Consider the following 24,408-nt stretch of genomic DNA (forward strand, 5'->3'; position numbering starts at 1 on the left):
CTTCCTGTCTGCCAACCAGTTCTCTATCCATGTCAGTACATTGCCCCCAATACCATGCGCTTTGATTTTGTACACCAATCTCTTGTGTGGGACCTTGTCAAAAGCCTTTTGAAAGTCCAAATACACCACATCCACTGGTTCTCCCTTCTCCACTCTGCTAGTTACATCCTCAAAAAATTCCAGAAGATTCGTCAAGCATGATTTCCCTTTCATAAATCCATGCTGACTTGGTCTGATCCTGTCACTGCTTTCTAAATGGGCTGCTATTTCATCCGTAATGATTGATTCCAACATTTTCCCCACTACTGATGTCAGGCTAACCGGTCTATAATTACCCGCTTTCTCTCTCCCTCCTTTTTCAAAAAGTGGCATTACATTAGCTACCCACCAGTCCATAGGAACTGATCCAGACTCGATAGATTGTTGGAAAATGATCACCAATGCATCCACTATTTCTAGGGCCACTTCCTTAAGTACTCTGGGATGCAGACTATCAGGACCCGGGGATTTATCGACTTTTAATCCCATCAATTTCCCTAACACAATTTCTTGCCTAATAAGGATATCTTTCAGTTCCTCATTCTCACTAGACCCACTGTCCCCTAGTACATTCGGAAGGTTATTTGTATCTTCCTTTGTGAAGACAGAACCGAAGTATTGGTTCAATTGGTCTGCCATTTCTTTGTTTCCCATTATAAATTCACCTGAATCCGACTGCAAGGGACCTACGTTTGTCTTCACTAATCTTTTTCTCTTCACATATTTATAGAAGCTTTTGCAGTCAGTTTTTATGTTCCCTGCAAGCTTACTCTCGTACTCTATTTTCCCCTTATTAATTAAACCCTTAGTCCTCCTCTGTTGAATTCTAAATTTCTCCCAGTCCTCAGGTTTGTTGCTTTTTCTAGCCAATTTATATGCCTCTTCCTTGGTTTTAACACTATCCTTAATTTCCCTTGTTAGCCATGGTTGAGCTACCTTCCCAGTTTTATTTTTACTCCAGACAGGGATGTACAATTGCTGGAGTTCATCCATGTGATCTTTAAATGTTTGCCATTGCTTATCCACCGTCAACCCTTTAAGTATCATTCGCCAGTCTATTCTCACCAATTTACACCTCATACCTTCGAAATTACCTTTCCTTAAGTTCAGGACCCTAGTTTTCAAATTAACTTTGTCACTCTCCATCTTAATAAGGAATTCTACCATATTATGGTCACTTTTCCCCAAAAGACCTCGCACAACAAGATTGCTAATTAGTCCCTTCTCGTTACACATCACCCAGTCTACGATGGCCAACTCCCTGGTTGGTTCCTCGACATATTGGTCTAGAAAACCATCCCTAATACAGTCCAGGAAATCCTTCTCCACCGCATTGCTACCGTTAGGTTAGCCCAATCTATATGTAGATTAAAGTCGCCCATTACTGCTGTACCTTTATTGCACACATCCCTTATTTCTTGTTTGATGCTGTCCCCAACCTCACTACTACTGTTTGGTGGTGTATGCACAACTCCCACTAGTGTTTTCGGCCCTTTGGTATTCCGCAGCTCCACCCATACCGATTCCACATCATCCAGGCTAATGTCCTTCCTTACAATTGCATTGATTTCCTCTTTAACCAGCAACGCCACCCTGCCTCCTTTTCCTTTCTGTCCATCCTTCCTAAATGCTGAATACCCTTGGATGTTGCATGCCACTGCATGCTGATCCCTCTAATGGCCCCGGCCTGCTGATGGTCTTGCAGGCCGGGACCGTGCCGATTTCCGGACTGTAACAAAATAATGTATAGCGCCCTTTAGCTAAGAGGTATCTATATACTGTATAGCGCCTTCTAGCTCGGAAGTAGAGGTGCATCCATGAGGCTGAGCGCTACGTGGTTAGCACATTTCAGGAAGTGGTCACCTCGCAGTGTAAGAGTGTCAGGCAGAGAGGGATTGGGTGACTATCAGGCAGCCAAGGAGGACCGGGCAGGTAGTGCATTAGTCCCCTGAGTGCATCTCACTCTCCAACCAGTATACTGGTGCAGGAGGGAGGGCTTCAGATTCTTGGGGCATTGGGGTCAGTTATGGGGGAGGTAGTACCTGTACAGACCGGATGGGTTACATCTCAACAGAGCATATGGGATCCTGGGCTTAATGACATAGTGGTACAGAGTATAAAAGTGTGGAAATTATGATGAACAGGAGTATTGTGTCCATTTCTGGACACCGCACTTTAGGAAGGATGTAAAGGCCTTAGAGAGGTTGCAGAAAAGATTTGTGAGAATAATTCCAGGGATGAGGGACTTCAGTTACGTGGCTAGACTGGAGAAACTGGGGTTGTTCTCCTTGGAGCAGACAAGATTGAGAGGAGATTTGATAGAGGTGTTCAAAATCAGGAGTCTGGACAGAATAGATAGATAGAAACTGTTCCCATAGGCAGAAGAGTCAAGAACCAGAGGGCACAGATTTAAGGTGATTGGCAGAAGAACCAAAGGCAACAGTCTACCAACTGGTCTGATGGAAATATCTGTAGATTCCAGCTACTGTTCCACAAGAGCGACGGGAATATGTTAAATGGACAGAAACCCCAAAGACTGATGGAGCTACAGCCTTGCAGGCTGAGGCAAAGACCAAGGCCTACACCGGGGAGGGGGCCGGGGGTGGGGGGGGGGCGGAGTAGATCAAGGAGGAGAGGGGTTAGCTACTGTAGTCTATTTGTTTCATGGTTTCTTTGCTTAAGAATTCATAGCAACACATTGCTATTAAAAGCCAATTGGTTTAGTAAAAAAGGTTTAACAATCACACTACACATTATCAGTTGATCCACTAGGCTCACAACTGCATACCTCATCGTGGATGACCTCGACCCAACTGGCTTGGGTTTTATTGAGGCTTGTGACCATCACATGACTGGCTAAGCCACTCACAGTGCAACAGCTCTACAAACCTGTGAGCATCCTCATAGGGGCATACATTACAGCTACAAGGTCCGCTTCCTGCATGGAGGAACCTCAGGCCTGTTACCGCCATCTCTCAGGGTCTCCCACCACCATTTCCACGGCAGCCCTGGGAATTGGCAGTAACACAGATAGATGAGTGGGAAATCCACCAGGGTCTGAGGCTGCGACTTCCCCTCCTGGCCGCCACTTACCTGCAGTGGGCGAGGGAGGATTGGGCAGTAAAAGGGAGCAGGGGGAAGATGCAGGTCAGGTGGTATGATAGCAGTAGTCCTCACTATTCCATCATTTTCTGTCACTGTCCCCTCCAATTTGGGGCGGGATTGCAGAGGAGAATCCAAACCTACAGGCCATTGCTCCAGTGCGCTGCATCACCTCACAATGTGCCGTTTTATTTCAACACTGTTGAAGTCAGTATGACCAGCAAGTAATACAGGAGTTAAAAGTCTTTTGGCACGAAAAATTCAGTGATTGGACAGGAACTCCTATCTCTATAGAAACACATGGCAGTATATTATCACTCGCTCTCAATAATAAGAGGTTTGAACCGCTGAACATTTCTATACTTAGATATATTTTTAACAGCAGGGGACAAAGCATTCCAATTCTACACAAGTTAATGGAAAGAGACTTTAAAGTGCTTGTTTGCACCAAGCTTGCATTATTACAACCATAACTCATTAAACTCTTATCAATTGTGAATTACGGAGGCGGCCTATCTAATATAGTATGATTTCTAATATAGATGGGCTGTAAAGTTAATCATTGTCAGCGAGCAGAAATTGCTGCTTTTGGTCCCATCACTCAACATTTTGTATTCACTTACTCTTTCTGAGCGATGAAAGTCTTCTTTTGTTTGCTGAGATGAGTTATTATTGCATTACCTTTTTGGAAATAGAGAAAAGGACCTAGCATTTCTGTAGCGCCTTTCATAACCTCGGGATGACGACCAAAGTGCTTTATAGCCAATGAAGTACTTTTGAAGTGCAGCCGCTGTTGTAATGTAGAGACACGCGGGAGCCAGTTTGCACACAGCAATCTCCCACAAATAGCAATGAGATAAATGACCAGACAATCTGTTTTGGTCACGTTAGTTGAGGGATCAGTATTGGCGCAGGACAACTTTTGCTTTCTTAATCGCCATTATACTACCCACCTTCTGCACCTAAGACCAGGTGATTGAGCGACCTGCATTCTGGTTCTTCCTGCACCTTTGTGAAGCTCGCTGGGGGGTGTACAAGGTTTCACTCTGAAAAACTCTTGCTCGCTCCAATTTTTTCTTTCTTCTAAGGGGGCGGGGGGGTTGGGGAGTGTTCCCCAGACTCCACACTTGGTAACTCAGCTTGTGGGCGACCATGGACTCAAATCCACATCCCAGTTCACTGCAGCACAACACATTGTTGCCGCAAAATGGTACAGTGTCAGTTGTGGCTCAATGGGTAGCACGCTCGCCTCTGAGTCAGAAGGTTGTGGGTTCAAGTCCCGCTCCAGGGATTTGAGCACATAAACCTAGGCTGACACTGCAGTGCAGTGCTGAGGGAGCCCTGCACTGCTGGAAGTGCTGTCTTTCAGATGAGACATAATACCGAGGTCCTGTCTGCTCTCTCAAGTGGATGTAAAAGATCCCATAGCACTATTTCGAAGAAGAGCAGGTGACCTGACCAATATTTATCCCTCAATCAAATACACTAATACAGATTATCTGGTCATTATCACATTGCTGTTTGTGGGAGCTTGCTGTGCACAAATTGGCTGCAGTGTTTCCCACATTACAACAGTGACTACCCTTCAAAAGGTACCTCTGTAAAATGCTTTGAGATGTCCGGTGGTCGTGAAAGGTGCTATATAAATACAAGTCTTTCTTTCTTTCAGATGGTGCCCTGATGGGAGTAAGAACATTGTAGTAATAATTATACTCCAGGGTCTCTCGTAATGCTTTAGTTATTCTTTGATGGAATAATTCAGAGGGTCCGGAAATGAAGGCAGATAGTTATTGCCAGAGCAATTTGAATGGTTACTCGGACATAACAATAGAATTCAAACTCTATGTGCGAGTCTGTAGAGTTGGCAAGCTATTTTGCCATATGGTGGGTGGGGGAAATCACTCGTCTTCTGGCGTCTAGATGCAAACACCCTCCGGGCATGCTTCAGTGCACAGCGATCAGGATGTGAAAGGAGAGTGCTTATGTAATGTTCTCACGCAGTAATTACATGCTCCACGGCACCGCTGACCGGGGGGCGGAATTGGAGTTTACATAGATAGCTTCCACTACAGATATGGACTTAGGACTTCATAACAGAAAAAAAATAAGGACTAAATGCGTGACTGAATCACCATTGGGCACCCTGACCCAATGATCCACTAGCCTCTAAACCCACTTCCATTCCTGACTGGGATGAAGCAATCTTCTCCCGGGTCTCGACTGGTGCCAAAATCTTTAACGTTCCCTTGGGCAGTTGGTGATGAGACAACCAAGCAGTGGAATTGACAACATCTGCAGAGATGTGCCAGGCTGGAGCGCCCTGCTGTCTCTGCTGAAGATGGCACAATGGATGCCGTAGGATTCTCCTTCTTAGGCAGTCCCCCGGAGTCGAGGATGACTTGCTTCCACACTAAAAATGAGTTCTCAGGTGACTGATGAGACCAATGCGGGATCTACAGTCTCTGTCACAGGTGGGGCAAATGCTGAAAGGGACAGGTGGGTCGGGTGCTTGGGTTGTCGTGCGCTCCTTCCGCTGTTTGTGCTTGGCTTCTGCTTGAGACTCGAGGTGTTCGGCGCCTTCCCGGATGCTCCGCCTTCACTTTGAGCGGTATTAGGCCCGGGATTCCCAGGGGTCAGTGGGGATGTTACATTTTTTCAAGGAGGCTTTGAGGGTGTCCTTGAAGCGTTTTCTCTGCCCTCCTGGGACTCGCTTCCTGTGACGGAGCTCGAAGTAGAGTGCTTGTTAATTGCTACAGCAATTATCAGGACATTCCGATGGTTAAAATGAATCTGTGACTAGCGTAAGGAAGCTGCATGCAAAACTCAACTGATATTTCCTTTTTCTTTTCCAGAGAAAAAACACTGGAGCAAAATATGGGAAAGAGAAGACATCTGACAGCAAAGGTAAATATTTTTCATTTTTATATTGATATCCACACTCGCACAGCAGGGAATAGCAATGATTGAAGTTCAAAGCACTCCACCACTGGGGTTTTCCTTCTGTCATTTCTGGGACACAATCATTTCGTGAACCATGAATAGAGACTTGTATGATTTGAAATGTTGGCACAGAAAATACTAGTGGTTTACAGTTGGATTTATGGGAACATAGGAATCACTACACGAAAATAGGCCAAGGGCCATCGAGTTCACTTCCTACCATCCTGGTAGTCCCATGATATAATCACGCCAATCATTCTCTATCAACAAGTCTACAACAGACCCAGACACATGAACAAATAACAATGATGGGCCAGACTTCCAGCTGAAACTAGGCAAAGAGTTTGCATGGCCACACTGTTGGCGTGAACGATGCGGTAACTCGCATCCCGCCGGTTATGGGGTGCCACCATCCAGTTTCCACCTATCAGCTGGCTTGAAATCCTTCCCCCCATTTTCCAGATGTGGCCTCAGTGACGATATGCTCGAGGTCAGAATGCCTTGTTACAACCTGAGTGCGGTGCCCCATAGATGCTCCCCAGTACATGAATAGCCTTGCTGAAAATCGATTCGCCGTGACTCTTCCGTCCCCACCTTTGTTTTATCACCTTCATTTCTCCTGTTCCAATGTGAAAAGCCATATATTTATCCACATTATAACCCATCTACTTAACGGGCTATTACCTTCATTAAAAAGAACCAAAGCTCGTTTAGCATATAATCAACCACTCACCCTAAAGGGAAACTTGGCTCGTCGGATATTGTTTTCCCTTTTTCTGCCGGTTCTTTTCCTCTCAATTCCTTCTCCCTTGAAGGAGTTGCTAGGGGTTAGCACCCTGGGCGTCAGAGCCCTCCAATACTGCACCAAAAGGCAATTCTTCATGCCTGAGTCCAGGCAATGAGTATCAGTAGACTGTCAACTTCGGGACACATCACAGAGGAGCCCAACCATTGCCTTCCTTCGATGACCATGCACAGGCACTTCCAGCTAGGGATCACCGAATAGGCTTCTTGATGTCCCTGCAGGTTAGGTGACTGCCCCATGGTGAGGCCTGGGTGCCTGAGCAGTGGTCTTGTTGCACAACGCATGATTGGAGCCGACGTTGAAGAGGAAACAGATGGAAAAAGATTAAACTATAAGATTGAGCATTCTTGTCCTTTGACCCCTGTGCCACCTTGCCCAGCACCTGGTACAGTCCACCCCTGACAAGTTAATGTTTTCACAAAAAAGATCTGAATCATCTAATGGCCTGAATTATGAATGAAACAGCAAAGTGGGAATTTAGTATTAAATTTGGTAGGGAATTGTCTGGTAATTGGAATTAAGCGACATTGACTGCAGATTGTAAGAAGGAAAGATTGAGAGATAGGCTGCTTTCATAGAATCATAGAAGTTTACAGCACGGGAGGAGGCCATTTCGGCCCATCATGTCCATGTCTTCTAACAAGAGGCTATCCAGCCTAATCCCACTTTCCAGCTCTAGGTTTGTAGCCCTGCAGGTTATAGCACTTCAGGGGCACATCCAGCACTTTTTAAATGTGGTAAGGGTTTCTGCCTCTACCACCCTTTCAGACAGTGAGTTTCAGACCCCCACAACCCTCTGCATGAAGAAATTTCGCCTCAAATCCCCTCTAAACCTTCTACCAATTACTTTATATTTATGCCCCCTGGTTGTTGAGGGAAATAGGTCCTTTCTATTCACTATATCTAGGCCCCTCATAATTATTATACACATCATTGAGGTCTCCCCTCATCCTCCTCTGTTCCAATGAAAACAAACCCAGCCTATCTAATCTGTCCTCATAGCTTAGATTCTCCACTCCCTGCAACAACTTCGTAAGTCTCCTCTGTACCCTCTCCAATCACATCCTTCCTGTAATGCGGTGACCAGTAACGCAGTACTCCAGCTATGACCTAACCAATATTTTATACAGTTCAAGCATAACCCCTTGCTCTTGTATTCTATGCCTCAGCTAATAAAGGCAAGTATTCCATATGCCTTCTTAACAACCTTATCTACCTGGCCTGCTACTTTCAGGGATCTGTGAACATGCACTCCAAGGTCCCTTTGTTCCTCTACACTTCTCAGTATCCTACCATTTAATGTGTATTCCTTTTCCTTGTTAGCCCTCCCAAAATGCATTACCTCACATTTATCTGGATTAAATTCCATTTGCCACTGTTCTGCTCACCTGATCAGTACATTGATATCTTTCTGCAGTCCACAGCTTTCTTCTTCATTATCAAGCACACAGCCGATTTTAGTGTCATCTGCAAACTTCTTAATCATAGTTGCTATATTCAAGTCTAGATCATTGATGTATATCACAAAAAGCAAGGGACCAATACTGAGCCCTGCGGAACCCCACTGGAAACATCCTTCCAGTTGCAAAACACCCATCAACCATTACCCTTTGCTTCCTGCCTCTGAGCCAATTTTGGATCCAACTTGCCACTTTAAGTTAGTCAGACATGACCTTCTCTTAACAAATCCGTGCTGATTGTCCTTGATTAATCCGTGTCTTTCTAAGTGAAGATTTATCTTGTTCTTCAGGATTTTTTCCAATAATTTTCCCACTGCCAAGGTTAGGCTGACTGGCCTGTAATTACTCAGTCTATCCCTTTCTCCCTTCTTAAACAAAGGTACCACATTAGCAGTCCTCCAGTTCTCTGGCACCATACCTGAATCCAGGGAGGCTTGGGAAATGATGGTCAGAGCTGCTGCTATTTTCTCTTTTGCTTCACAACAGCCTGGGATACAATTCATCCGGGCCTGGGGATTTATGCACTTTCAAAGCTGCTAAGCCCCTTAATACCTCCTCTCTCACTATGTTTATTTCATCTAATATTTCACACTTCTTATCTTCGATAGCAGCGTCTGCATCACCCCTCTCTTTTGTGAAAACAGACGCAAAGTATTCATTAAGAACCATACCCACATCTTCCACCTCCACACACATATTACCCTCATGGTCTCTAATAGGCCCTACCCTTTTTTTAGTTATCCTCTTGCGATTAATATATTTATAAAACATCTTTGGGTTTTCCTTGATTTTATTTGCCAAGAATTTTTCATGCTCTCTCTTTGCTTTCCTAATATCCTTTTTAATTTCACCCCTGGACTTTCTATACTCCTCGAGAGATTCTGCCGTATTTAGCCCTCGGTATCTGTCATAAGCCCCCCTTTTATTTTATCCTACCCTGTATGTCCCTCGACATCCAGGGGGCTCTAGATTTGTTAGTCCCATCCTTTTTCTTTCAGGGAACATATTTAGCCTGAACCCTACGGATCTCCTCCTTGAATGCCTCCCACTGCTCTGACACTGATTTATCTTCAACTAGCTGTTTGCAGTCCACTATGGCCAGATATCTTCTCAGTTAAGTAAAGTTGGCTTTTCCCCAATTTAGAACTTTTATTCCTGGTCTATCCTTGTCCTTTTCCATAACTTCCTTAAATCTGACTGAATTATGGTCACTAGCACCCAAATGCTCTCCTGCTGATACTCCTTCCACCTATGCAGCTTCATTCCCTAAAACTAAATCCAAAACTGCCCCTTCCTGTGTTGGGCTTGCTACATACTGGCTAAAAATGTTCTCTTGAATGCATTTTAGGAATTCCGCAAGCTCTATACATTTCACACTAATTTTGTCCCAGTTAATATTAGGATAGTTGAAATCCCCTACTATTACTGCCCTATAGTTTTTGCACTTCTCAGAAATGTGCCTACATATTTGCTCTTCTATCTCCCTCCCACTGTTTGGTGGTCTATAATACACTCCCAGCAATGTGATCAGCACTTTTTTGTTGTCCAGTTCGACCCATATAGCTTCATTTGATGTTCCCTCTAACCTATCATCCCTCCTCACAGCTGTAATAGTTTCTTTAATCAATATGCGATTCCCCCTCCCCTTTAAACCCCCTCTCTATCCCGTCTGAAGATCCTGTAACCAGGAATGTTGAGCTGCCATACCTGTCCCTCTTTTAGCCATGTCTCTGTAATAGCTATAATATCACACTTCCAGGTGTCTACCTGTGTTCTCAGCTCATCTGCCTTATTCGCTACACTCCTTGCATTGAAGTATATACCATTTAGTATAGCCCGACCTTCTTGTTGACTACTTTCTGGCCCTTGTTTCCTCTGTCCTTCAAATTCACTTTCTACATTTTTGCTTTCCAATTCCAGCTTTACTTCCCTCCCTACTGAATCTATTCTCAGGTTCCCATCCCTCTGCCAAGCTAGTTTAAACTCTTCCCAACAGCACTAGCAAGCCTCCCCTCTCCCCCTCACCCTGTGATGATATTGGTCCGGGCTCTGTTGAGGCGCAACCCATCCGGCTTGTACAGGTCCCACCTCCCCCAGAAGTAGTCCCAGTGGCTCAGGAATCTAACGCCCTCCCGCCTGCACCATCTCTCCAGCCACACATTCAACTGCTCTATCCTCCTGTTTCTGTACTCACTAGCTCATGGCACCGGGAGTAATCCAGAGATTACTACCTTTGAGGTCCTGCTTTTTAATCTCTCTCCTAGCTCCTTAAACTCTGCCTGCAGGACCTCATCACTCTTTCAACCTATGTCATTGGTACCGACATCGACCATGACCTCTGGCTGTTCACCTTCTCCCCCTGAATGCCCTGCAGCTGCTCGATGAAATCCTTGACCCTGGCACCAGGGAGGCAACATACCATCCTGAAGTCACGTCTGAGGCCGCAGAAATGCCTGTCTGCTATTGAATCCCCTACCACTATAGCTCTTCCATTCTTCTCCTCCTTCCTGCGCCCCCCCGCCCCACCACCCCACCATGCAGCTGAGCCACCCATGGTGCCATGGATTTGGCTCTGGCTGCACTCCCCAGAGGCACCATCGCCCCCACCGGTACTCAGAAGAGAATACCGATTGGAGAGCAAGATGGACTCAGGAGAATCCTGCACTACCTGCCTAGTCCTCTTCATCTGTCTGCTGGTCACCCACTCCCTCTCTGCCTGCACACTCTATAGCTGCGGGTTGACCATCTTCAGAAACGTACCATGCACGTAGCTCTCGGTCTCGCGGATGCACCGCAGTGACTCCAGCCGCCGCTCAAGCTCCGAAACGCGGAGCTCGAGTTGCTGCAGATGGAGACACCTCCTGCACACATGGTCGTCCAGGACTTCCCACATGTCACAGGATGTGCAGTTCACGGGAATGATCTGCCCTGCCATCCCTCTAATTAGACTCGGAACTATCAAACAAAAATAAACTCTTAAACCTTAGCAAAACACATACAGCAACTACTCAGCAATCAGCTGATTTAACTAACCTTTACTTAAAGACTAACTTAACAGAAAAAATAACACTCACCCACTACTCACCAATCAGCTACTTCCCTTGTGCTGACGTCACTTTTAAGATCCTGGGAAAGAATAATTTAGAGAAGGAGACAGTGTGATACGTCTTAGTGACAACATAGTGAGGGTATGGGAAGGGGAAAAAGTGAGGAACGACAGGGAAACGCTCTGCAGTGATCGGAAGGTGAGGAGGGGGAAGCTAGGGTAGCAATCTTCAGCCGTGAAGCCGAACAGATACTATCATCAGAGCTGATAGCGAGCAAGTGGAAAGAATAAAATAAAACCAGGAGTTCATCAGTGGAAAAATCATTGCAACTGTGGTGTTAATGAGCAGAAAGATCTTTGTGAGCCCTTTAAAAACAAATGTTACAGGTGTATCACATCTCCTTCACCCCACAGCAGTAAACGCAATCGGTTCTGCATGCATTAGATCATTATTCAACGTAGGGAAATTAATTTGCTGAATCAGCACTTCAGGGAAGGCAATCGATGAGTATGCTGGCCGTGTCTGCCACTGTTTACCAATCAGATGCTGGAGATTGATTATGCGATCTTGCTTATAAATAGCTTTCACTGAGATACTCCCCCCTCCCTGGCCTAGAAACGATCAGGTGCAAAACAGGTGCCCGAGCATGGGAAATGGTGGGAGGGACCACCAGCTTATTATGTGCCAGAAGTGTGCCGCCCGCCATATTGGTAAAGGCAGAAAAGAACCCGTGCCTGAAACATGAATATGCAAATAGAGGTCCTAAAGCCTCTTTCAGGCTCCCTTTGCAAAATCAGGCTGCCCTGATCGCTGGGGACGGCTGCATTCGGAGAAATGTCGTCTGCACGTGGCCTAACCAGCGGCTTTTAAAGAGACTGTTGGACGGTGTCATCAAAAAAAGGAATGTTTTCTAAACAATTCTTGCCTGAATGTTGAGCCTAGAGCTGCAGGAGTTTTCCTCTTAGCTTCACTGTACTGCCATAGATCATTGCCGGCCCCTCCTCAGCTCCCACCTGACCGCTTACCCCTCCCTCTCAGGGTTAGCTATGGCTCAGTGGGTAGCACACTCGCCTCTGAGTCAGAAGGTTGTGGGCTCAGGTCCCACTCCACAGATGTGAGCACATAAATCTAGCCGGACACTCCAGTGCAAGGCTGAGGGAGTGCTGTGCCATCGGAGGTGCCGTCTTTCGGATGAGACGTTAAACCAAGGCCCCGTCTTCCCTCTCAGTTGGGCATAAAAGATCCCATGGCACTATTTTGAAGAAGAGCAGGTGCATTATCCCCGGTGTCCTGGCCAATATTTATCCCTCACCTAATATAACAAAAACAGATTATCTGGTCATTATCACATTGCTGTTTGTGGGAGCTTGCTGTGTGCAAATTGGCTGCCGCATTTACACATTACAAAGTGACTACACTCCAAAGTACTTCATTGGCTGTAAAACGCTTTGAGATGTCTGGTGGTCATGAAAGGCGCTATATAAATGCAAGTCTTTCTTTCACTGTTGCCTCTGCTCCCTCCCTTTCCTGATCACTGCCCTCTCCCTCTCCTAATTACTGACCCCTCCCTCTCCCGCTCACTGTCCCCCCTTCCCGATCACTGACCCCTCCCTCTCCCGATCACTCCCCCCTCCCTCTCCCGATCACTGCCCCCCTCCCTCTCCTGATCACCGCCCCCTCCCTTTCCTAATCACTGACACCCTTCCTCTCCCGATCACCTCCCCCTCCCTGTCCTGATCACTCCCTTCCCTCTCCCAATCATTGCATCCTCCCTCACAATTGCGTGTCCCCCTCTCCAATTGTCCCTCCCCTGATCACCGTCGCTCTCTGTCTCTCGATCGCTTTCCCTACCCCGCCCCCCATCCTGGACCTACCTGGCGACTCAGCGGCCCATAAAATTATAATCCTCTTTGCCAAAGAGCTGCCTGCATAGGCCCAGCAGGAGTCTGCAGCTCCCCAACCTCATGTGGTGAGGGAACCACAGTTGGTTCCACTACCCTGAGGCTCAGTCAAGGAACAAGACACTGGGGCGCGGAGGGGAGACTCAGGGCCTTGAGGAGAGGAGAGGAAACAAGTGGGGTGGGCAAACTGCGAACAAATTGGAGGGATAAACCCACCGACAGCCGAGGCTGACCTCCCACTCTTCTATCTTTGTAGACGCAGCCAGAGCTTCGAAGGAGGATGCCGAGGAATTTGACATCGATCTGGACGCCCCTGAGACAGAGAAGGCTGCTGTCGCTATACAGAGTCAGTTCAGAAAATTCCAGAAGAAGAAGCAGGATCCTTCTTAGGCTTTCCGTCGGGTGCTGGGAAGACAGCACGTAACCAGGCAACTCCCTCATAGCTCTCTTCTGTTGGTGCATGCAGTAAAAACACTCCGTCGATATGTGTGTATTGAATAAACTCCTGAAAATGCCTCTGTAATACTTCCCTTAGTCATTCACTTGTGACCTATTCCTATTATTATGCATACATTAATAAAGTCAGTATTGTATCTGATACTTTTCCAATGATTTTCCTTCGCAACGCTACAAGTAGAAGGTGCAGTTCGCACAGGAAATTCGTTTTCCAAGGTTCTCAATGACAACAACAACAACTTGTATTTATGTAGCCCCTTTAACATAGTAAAACGTCCCAAGGCGCTTCACAGGAGTGATTACTGGACAAGACCCTCTGCTGAAGGTCAGGGCTACTGCTGGGGTTTGGTTCCCACCTGGTCTTTCAGTTTTCAATGTCCTGGGCCAATATTTATCCCTCAAGCAACATATCAAAGAAACAGATTATCTGGTCATTACCACACTGCTGTTTGTGGGCGCTAGTTGTGTGCAAATTGGCTGCCACGTTTCCCCATTACCACAGTGACTACACTCCAAAAAGTACTTCATTGGCTGCAAAGTGCTTTGAGATGTCCGGTGGTCGTGAAAGGTGCTATATAAATGCAAGTACTTTCTTCTTTCAAATTACCTCATAACAAGGGATCATTCCTCATTTGCGAAATACTGTAAGATGCTGGAAATGCGAAATAACAACAAAAAATGCTGGAAGCACTCAGCGGGTCTAACGGTAACCATGGAGAGAGCGACAGGTAATACTTAGGGGCCAAAATTGCCCCTTTCGATAAAGCCTCTGACCGCCAACTCTTCGTGGAGGGGCCGCCATTTTAGAAATTGCCCTTCCACAGGAGCAGTTTCCGGGACCGTTCCGCCCATTTTCCCGCTGCGGCGTGCACATGCCGACCCCTTACCATCTGGCGGGGACCCCCTCACGAAATTGCCCCGCGGGAGCGGCCCCGCCACCAGCCGGTGCCCCCCGGCAGCTTTTGCTGTCGGACCACTCCGTGTGAAATGGCGGCGCGTCTGCCCTTAAAAGTCACTGCCGCGGCCGCCATGTTATTTTTTTTTGTCGTCCTTTAACTGCAGGGGAGAGACGTTGTGACAAGCCAACTGCTGCGGACACTCCGTCCTGCCCCCATTTCTGCCCCGCTAGTGACGGCCACAGCGCTCCACTCCCACTTCCGCCCCCACGATGATCCACTTCCGCCTCGCTGTAAAAAATCCCCTGAGGTGCTGAATTTTGCCGATAGGCCGCTGCATCCATTGCAGTGGCCAGAACACTTCAAAAACGGTAGGTGCTCCGTTACTGGCGGAAGGCAAGTTCTGCCGCTTAATGTTTCAGGTTTCTAGCTTTCCCTTACTGCAGCTAATGATCCCTTTAATTAGCGCTGTGAATGGCCACCTCTTGACCTGTATCGTCCATGTGGTTTGCTGAGGGGAGAGCTGAGGAAATAGTGGTGGAAGCCCTGATTAACATGAACATTTATTTCTAGAGGGATAGATTTGAAAAGCAGAGGTGTTATGGTAAACTTGAATCGAATCTTGATTCGAATGCACTTGGAGCACTGTGAACAGTTCTGGTCTCCATATTACAAAAAGGATATAGAGGCACTGGAGAAGGAATAATACTGGAATGAAGAGGATATACTTATCAGGAAAGGCTGAACAGACTGGGGTTCTTTTCTCTCGAAAAGAGAAAGCTGAAGAGTGACCTGATAGAGGTCTTTAAGCTCATGAAAGGGTTTGATGGGGTAGATGTAGAGAAGATGGTTCCACTTGTGGGAGAGACCAAAACTAGAAGCCATAAATAGTCACTAATAAATCCAATAGGGAATTCAAAACAATCTTCTTTACGCAGAAAGGGGTCTTGAATGTGGAACCACAAGGAATAATTGAGGCAAATAGCAGAGATGCGTTTAAGGGGAAGCTGGATAAACACACGAGGGAGAAAGGAATAAAAGGATCTGTTGATAGGGTTAGATGAAGAGGGGTGGGAGGAGGCTCGTGTGGAGCATAAATACCGGCAGACCAGTTGGAGCAAATGGCCTGATTCTGTGCTGTGGATTCTCTGACTATGTAATCTATGTAAAATGGAGTTGAGAGTCCCGACTGTGTCATTTGACCCCTGTTTGAATATTGCAGTCTAAATCATGGTCAGCCGGAAAATCAGATTGTGCAGATCTCCAGTGGTAAGTCTGCGGGACTTTTGTCTTGCACTTACTGTCCTGCCACCACCCCGGTTAAGAAGTAAACAGGGCAGGAGCAAGATTAAATCGGTCCCACGCAGTGAAAAGGAGCAGCAGCCCAGAGACGGTCGGATCTGTTTGCTGTTTGTGGGACCTTGCTGTGCACCAACTGGCTGCGGCACTGGCCTACATAACAACAGTGATTAACCTTCAAGAGCAAAGTAATTCATTGATGCCAAATCACTTTGGCACATCCTGAGGGTGTGAAACGTACAATATAAACACGTTTTTTTTTCTTTCTTACCTTCTTTCTATCTTCCACTTCCCTCAGGCTCTCCTCTCTTCAGAAACACATTGTTTGATCCCATTTATATTGTCTGCTTTAATAACCTTTCCTGGCGCTTTGGGGGGTGGGATTTGAACATGGGTGAGCAGGTGGGGGTGGGGGGTTAAATGGCCATAAATTGCAAGCGCGTCGGGCAATCGGCTCCAACCCGTCAACTTCTGGGTTTTACTGAGGCGGAGGGAACAAGGGGCAGCAAGTCAAACCTATTCCCAGGAGACGGGTTGGTATTTTAAATATGTTAATGAGGCTAGAAGCCTCAGATTTAACCTGTGGCTTTCGGATGAGACGTTAAACCAAGGCCCCGTCTGCCCTCTCGGGTGGACGCAAAAGATCCCATGGCAATATTTTGAAGAAGAGCAGGGGAGCCAATATTTATACCTCAATCAACATAACAAAAACAGATTATCTGGTCATTAGCATATTGCTGTTTGTGGGAGCTTGCTGTGCATAAGTTGGCTGCCGCATTTCCCACATTACAACAGTGACTGCACTACAAAATTACTTCATTGGTTGTAAAGTGCTTTGAGACATCCGGTGGTCGTGAAAGGTGCTATATAAATGCAAGTCTTCGGGAATGAAGCTGGGCAAGTGGGAGGGGTATCAGTAGAAGAGCATTATTTAGGTGCTAGTGACCATAATTCAGTCAGATTTAAGATAGTTATGGAAAAGGACAAAGTTAGACCAGGAATAAAAGTTCTAAATTGGCGAAAAGCCAACTTTGCTAAGTTGAGAGGTGATTTAGCCATAGTGGACTGGAAACAGCTACTTGAAGATAAATCAGTGTCAGAGCAGTGTCAGAGCATTGAAGGAGGAGATCCGTGGGGTTCAGGCCAAATATGGTCCCTTAAACAAAAAGGGTGGGACTAATAAATCTAGAGCCCCCTGGATGCCGAGGGACATACAGGGTAGGATAACAAAAAAAAGGGAGGCTTATGACAGATAGCGAGGGCTAAATACGGCAGAATCTCTGGAGGAGTACAGAAAGTGCAGGGGTGAGATCAAAAGGGATATTAGGAAAGCAAAGAGAGAGCATGAAAAATTCTTGGCAAGTAAAATCAAGGAAAACTCAAAGATGTTTTAAAAATATATTAATCGCAAGAGGATAACTAAAGAAAGGGTAGGGCCTATTAGAGACCATGAGGGTAATCTGTGTGTGGAGGCAGAAGATGTGGGTATGGTTCTTAATGAATACTTTGCGTCTGTTTTCACAAAAGAGAGGGGTGATGCAGACACTACTGTCGAGGAGGAGGAGTGTGAAATATTAGATGAAATAGACATAGTGAGAGAGGAGGTATTGAGCGGTTTGGCAGCTTTGAAAGTGGATAAATCCCCAGGCCCAGATGAACCTCCGGGCAGGGAATCTGTCAATGATGTAAAACGCATGCTGTGGAGTTAAGACTCCAGGGCATGCCCAGATTCCCGAGTTTCCCACGTGCTAGCGGATCCCCCTCCCCTCCCAGCACATCAGGAAGTAAACAACCCCCCCTCTATTTCCCAACTTCAATGCGTTTCTGGTGAAAAGATTGAGCCTAACTTTTCCTTCCTTACTTCTAACCTGCTCACCATTTAACCCAACATTTAAAACAAGGGAACAATTTGCTGGGATCTATCTTTTCAGTAACCTTCACAATGGATGCAGACTGGCCATCGCCACATCCTCGTCTTTGCACTCTCTGACTCTGTTGGCCTCTGCCTCGCAGCAGCCGACCTCACCCACCTCTCGCTATCTGCAAGCACCTGGTGTCTGCTATGCACTCTGACCTCTGGCAGTGCCATCTGCTGCCCACGGACACCTTCTGGCCTAATCCACCTTCCAGTTTGTTATAAAACACAAAACCCCTTTGTTCCCATCAAAACATTCGTTTTTGTGAATGTCATAATTGCATTGAGGCCCGTGGTATTTACTGAAAAATAACCTATGTGCAGCTTTGATCACGTTAAAATGGAAGTCTGTTCCCCCGTAAAGGGCATTGAATTTCCCGAATAATGTGTCCTCGTGCTCTTGCATTATATGCAGCACTTTGCTACATTTGAAATGTTTTTCTTTTTAGCAATATGCTTATTGAGGTTAATTGCTAGTTAATTTCCTGCTGTATCGTTGTTTTTGAAAGGATAGAATTATTTTTTTTTAAATACTGCTTATGTGAACAAAGGTTGGGGTGAGGAACGAAGAGATGTCATCTGAGTGCTTATGGAAATAACCAGCAGTAAGTGACCTTGAGGCAGCAGTAGGATTTTAAATGTTATGTTTCCAATCACCACAATAAACTGTGAAGGGAAGGCTCACGATTCACCCTGAACTGACTGGCTAACCTTCGAACCGCATAGCTCAGCACAAAATTACTGCTATCTAACCAGCAAGAATTGTACTGCAAATTAACAAGGCCACCGCTTTACAGAGACTGAATCACGCGAAATGCACTATTAACACATGGGATGCAGAAATTTGTACCAACGCTTTCATCACCGCATGCCTCTTTAGGATTCCCAACCCGCCGGGATTGTCCTGGAGTCTACAGGAATTAAAGGTTAAGCTCAAGGTAAAATCATAGGGACGTTAAATCAAGATTGTCTGCGTTTTTTCATTTCATTTTTTTTCAACACTTTTGTTTATTAGTGATGAAAATATTGGAGCTGAGACAAAAAGGTTGTTTGACTGGGCAGGGTGGTTGTAGGTGGGAGGTCATGTGATAAAACCTCGAGGAACACATCCAACATCCATTGTTCCAAGAAAGCCACAAACAAATGACCTCCCCAATAAATAATGCGCAAACAAATATGTTCAAAGAAAATAGAAGTTTAAGGGGGTCACAGAAAATAAAATCATTTTAGGGAAGTTATTATCGTATCATAAGATTTAGCTATGGAAAAGGACAGGGAGAAACCTAGAGTAAAAATACTAAATTGGTGGCAGGCCAATTTCAGTGGGATGAGAATGGATCTGGCCCGGATAAATTGGAATCAAAGATTGGCAAGCAAAACTGTCATGGAACAATGGACTGCCTTTAAAGAGGAAATAGTGTGAGTACAGTCGAGGTACATTCGCACTAGGGGGAAGGATTGGGCAACTAAAGTCAGAGCTCCCTGGATGACGAAAGAGATAGAGAGGAAGATGAAGCAGAAAAAGAGCGTGTATGACAGATGTCAGGTCAAAAAAAATCTGGGGCCCAAAATTTATCACTTACCGCCCAGAAATACAAATTTCGTCAAAAAAATTCAATTATTGCCCACTTACTGCCCACGGCACCAAAAACGCAAATTTGATCATTAAGATCCATTTACTGCCCGCCCTATACCATCCTGAAAAGTAAGGTCTTACCTGATCTTAGCAGATCTTAAGCAGACGGTAGTTGTGTGCCATGGCAGCTCCCCCACTCCCCCGCCCCAACCTCAACTCCAGCTTTGTCTGCCCACTGTATGGAATCTTCATGACTGTTACCCTTCATTTTCTAAAAGTTAGACACTGTACAAAAGTGGTTAAATTTAATAATAAGATTTATACAAACTTTTAAAACATTAAAACTTGGAAAACTTTGATAACTTTCAAAAATGTGAAAAATTTAAAACTTAATAAAGTATTTTGAACAATTTACAATTTACAGTCAACAGTAATAAAAGTTTTAATCAAACAACATATAAAACAAGAACAACATCAACAACATTAACTAAACAACCAACACCCAACCCTCTAGCCCTGACCGCTCCTACCGCCTCTTCCTTCCCCTTGTCCTCCCCATTTCCCCTGCCCCTAGGCCTGGCACTCCCCACATTGGCACCAAGACGGTATGCATCAATGGATCCAGAGTACTGCTGCTGTCGTTGGCGGGTAGACAATGGAGGTGCCATGATTGGAGCCACATGACAAGCTCGGGCTGTGGAAGGCCCAGCTTCTCGCATGGCATCGACGGACTCGATGGTTCTCTCCACCATGGCAATCGGCCTCGGTATGTTCTCATCATGTCGGGCTGAAAGTGCTACAATGTTCCCAGCTATCGCAGCCATGGCCCGGAGCAGCTCTCGTCCGATGTTGATGCTCATCGTCGACAGTCTTACCATGTCCTGGTGAGCACCTGCTTGTCTTGCAGCATTCCCCCTTTGCTGCAGCAACCTCCGTGCATGCGGCCTAGCGGCTAGAGGGGGACATTGCTGGACATCGTTTAGTCCCGATCGTTCGGAAGAGTCGGGGAATCCCAGAAATGCTGATGCCGACGAGCAAGTGCCCACAGGTGCAGACCCAGAGGTTACTCCTCCTCCCCACGCCCCCCTCTTCCCCTCCCCCAATCCCTACTCCACCTCAACTGGTTCAACCAGTTCCCTTCATGGCTGTCTTCTTCCTCTTCGTGTTGCTCATTCACCCAGATCTCCATGAAGGAGGTGGGGGTCGAGGCGGAAGCTCGATGGATGCCGGGGGTCGAGGCGGAGGCTCAATAGATGCTGGAGGTCGAGGCGGTGAGGTTTTGGATACCTGTGGTCGAGGCAGAGTCTACCTCGGTGTCATCCGAATCAGCATCTGCAAGTACAAAACAACATTTCAGTGATTAGCAGCAGGGGAGGGGTCAGGGTGACATGAGTATTGTCATGTAGCACAGCTTTATATCAAGGACCACCACTGCTGCATTACTACATTATATATGGCCGACAGACAATACATTAAAATGCATGACATTACATTACATGACCCCAACATCACAGTACATTATATTATTTTGAGATGACATTACATGACCGCAACTTACCATGCTGTGGCAAGGGACCAACACCACTGTGGGTGGTCACAAGGCCCCCCCACTAAGGCTAAGACACGCTGCTCCAAATCACTTATGTCCAGCACCTTTGGTGGGCCTCCTCCCGTGCGCCGCTGCTTGGAGGCGTTAGTTGACAATTTCTTCTGCAGAAATTAAAGAAGCAATCTTTAACTGATTTGTACATGCGACACACACACACGAATAGCCATCAAAACACTAGTCCTTAGTTTTATGTCCCATTAATCCCATTTAGATTTACATTAGTAGTAAGGGAGTGCATCAATAACATCATCACTCTGGCTGCGGCTACAATGTCATTGCAGCTTTTGAGACATTGGTCTCCATCCCTTACGATTGTCCCCACTGCGGACATGGCCTCTCCAATTTCCTTCCAGATCCGCTGGTACTGGACCGGTCTGGCTTCCCATGACCATCCGTGGTAAGGTCCCGAAACCTTGCCTCCACCGTAGAGACAAGTGCGTCCATCTCCTCGTCCGTAAACCATGGTGCCCTCAGCCTCTGCCCATCTTTGACTTCTCTCAGGGTTTCTTACTCACTCATGATTTTCTTTAAGATTGTGAATAAATCTTTATTAATAATTTTTTTTCTGACTTTATCTGCTTTGTCAGTTCTTCGGTACTTTCTGTTTTCTTTCTCTCTAATCTTCTCACTGTCTTCTCTGTCTTTCGAAGTCGCTTTCCCTCCCAAGCTGTTCTGCGCATGTGCAGCCGACCCCCAATCATGCCAAAAACAAAATGGATGTCAAAAAAAATCACGTATGCGCATAAAAAAAAACAATCACGCATGTGGCCAACCCCCACCTTCTCCCCCCCCCCCCCCCCAAGTTCCCCCAAACTCCCCCTTCACCGGGCCCAATGACGGACTCCGGGTCCCTTCGGTCAGCCGGCCTGGCCCAACAATGACCACATGCAGCATCAACCAGAAGACGTCAACAGAAAAAAAATGAATCGCGCATGCGCAGGCCTCCGAACTTTGCCGAGTCTACTGGCCTTCACCGCCCACCAATGCCCATCAACGCTTGCCAACGCCTGCCAACACCCGCCAACGCCTGCCAACACCTGCCAACATCTGCCAACGCTTGCCAACGTCCGCTAATGCCCACTAACGCCTGTCAACGCCCGCTCCCGCTGCCACTCGCTACATCACCATGAAATTTGTGCTGGAGGATCTATGCAGCAGCGGGCTGTAAAAAATGAAAGATCATCCGAATACCACTGAGAAATGGGCGGCAGCGGGAGATCATCAATTTTGGGCCCTTGGGTATCAGGCTAAATATAGAAAGTTGAGAGGAGAAGTGAAAAAGAAAATTAAACGGGCAAAGAGAGTCTATGAGAATAGAATGGCGGCTAATATAAAAACTTAGCCAAAAGTCTTCTATAGGCATAGAAATAGAAAACGGGTAGTAAGAGGAGGGGTGGGCTGTTTAGGGACCAAAAAGGAGACCTATGCGTGGAGGCAGAGGGTATGGTTGAGGGGCTAAATGAATATTTTGCATCTGCCTATTTGTATCCAGAGTGACTATTTGTATTAGTTTTCGCTGTGTCCTTCTGCAAATACGCTTTGGTCTTTTTGAGCATGGGATCTCGATTTGGTCGCGCATGCGCAGTGCGACATATGAGGAGGAAGTCAGAAGTGGGGCCATACAATGAGCTCGCGTGGAGCTCATCGCTGCTGAAACATTTTCTGCTGCTGGAGCCAGGAGCTAGATTCGCTTCCAGCTTTTGCATTAAATGGAATAATTTCCCGGCTTTCTGTGGGAAAGAAAACATCGGAGGTAGTGGCAGAGAGAGCCGGGGGGTGGGGAGGGGGGAGCGAAAGTCAGGGGTGGGAGAGAGAGCTGGTGGGGGGAGAGAGAGAGCCGGGGGTAGAGAGGGGTGAGAGCCGGGGTGGGGGGGAGAGAGAGAGAGAGAGAGCCGGGGGGAGCGGCGGGGAGGAGGGGGGGAGAGACAGAGCGGGGAGAGAGTGAGAGCCGAGGGGGGGTAGAGATAAACATAGAAATATAGAAAATAGGTGCAGGAGTAGACCATTCGGCCCTTCGAGCCTGAACCAACATTCAGTATGATCATGGCTGATTATGCACTTCAGTACCTCATTCCTGCTTTCTCTCCATACCCTTTGATCCCATTAGCCGTAAGGGTTACCTCTAACTCCCTTTTGAATATATCTAACAAACTGGCCTCAACAACTTTCTGTGGTAGAGAATTCCACAGGTTCACAATTCTCTGAGTGAAGAAGTTTCTCCTCATCTTGGTCCTAAATGGCTTACCCCTTATCCTTAGACTGTGACCCCTGGTTCTGGACTTTTCCAACATCGGGAATATTCTTCCTGCATCTATCATGTCCAATCCCATCAGAATTTTATATGTTTCTATGAGATCCCCTCTCATTCTTCTAAATTCCGGTGAATATAAGCCTAGTCGATCCAGTCTCTTCATATGTCTGTCCTGCCATTCCAGGAATCAGTCTGGTGAACCTTCGCTGCATTCCCTCAATAGCAAGAATGTCCTTCCTCAGATTAGGAGACACAAACTGTACACAATATTCAAGGTGTGGCCTCACCAAGGCCCTGTACAACTGCAGTAAGACCTCCCTGCTGCTATACTCAAATCCTCTCAGTATGAAGGCCAATATGCCATTTGCCTTCTTCACCGCCTGCTGTACCTGCATACCAAACTTCAATGACTGATGTACTATGACATCCAGGTCTCGTTGCACCTCCCCTTTTCCTAATCTGTCAACATTCAGATAATATTCTGCCTTGCTGTTTTTGCCACCAAAGTGGATAACCTCACATTTATCTATGTTATGCTGCATCTGTCTCATGCATTTGCCACTCACCTAACCAAGTCACCCTGCAGCCTCTTAGCATTCTCCTCACAGCTCACACTGCCACCCAGCTTAGTGTCATCTGCAAACTTGGAGATATTACTTTCAATTCCTTCATCTAAATCATTAATGTATATTGTAAATAGCTGGGGTTCCAACACTGAATCTTGCGGTACCCCACTAGTCACTGCCTGCCATTCTGAAAAGAACCCGTTTATTCCTACTCATTGCTTCCTGTCTGCCAACCAGTTCTCTATCCACATCAATACATTACCCCCAATACCATGTGCTTTAATTTTGCACATTAATCTCTTATGTGGGACCTTGTCAAAAGCCTTTTGAAAGTCCAAATACACCACATCCACTGGTTCTCCCTTGTCCACTCTACTAGTTACATCCTCAAAAAATTCTTGAAGATTTTTCACTCATGATTTCCCTTTCATAAATCCATGCTGACTTGGAATGATCCTTCCAAATGCGCTGCTATTACATCTTTAATAATTGATTCCAACATTTTCCCCACTTCCCATGTTAGGCTAACCGGCCTATAATTCCCTG

General features: G+C 46.3%; 1 protein-coding gene across 1 annotated transcript in view; it reads left to right on the forward strand.

Annotated features, from left to right (window-relative positions):
- pcp4b (Purkinje cell protein 4b) overlaps window positions 1-13,873 on the forward strand; it is a 90,455-nt gene extending 76,582 nt beyond the window's left edge. The window contains exons 2-3 of the mRNA XM_070893034.1: window positions 5,994-6,045; window positions 13,551-13,873. Coding sequence (XP_070749135.1) covers window positions 5,994-6,045; window positions 13,551-13,684 — 186 coding nt within the window. The 3' untranslated portion in view covers window positions 13,685-13,873. The remainder of the gene's footprint in view (window positions 1-5,993; window positions 6,046-13,550) is intronic.
- Window positions 13,874-24,408: the final 10,535 nt, after the last annotated feature.

Source organism: Pristiophorus japonicus, chromosome 11 (assembly GCF_044704955.1).
Source record: "Pristiophorus japonicus isolate sPriJap1 chromosome 11, sPriJap1.hap1, whole genome shotgun sequence".
NCBI classification, from domain to species: Eukaryota; Metazoa; Chordata; class Chondrichthyes; family Pristiophoridae; genus Pristiophorus; species Pristiophorus japonicus.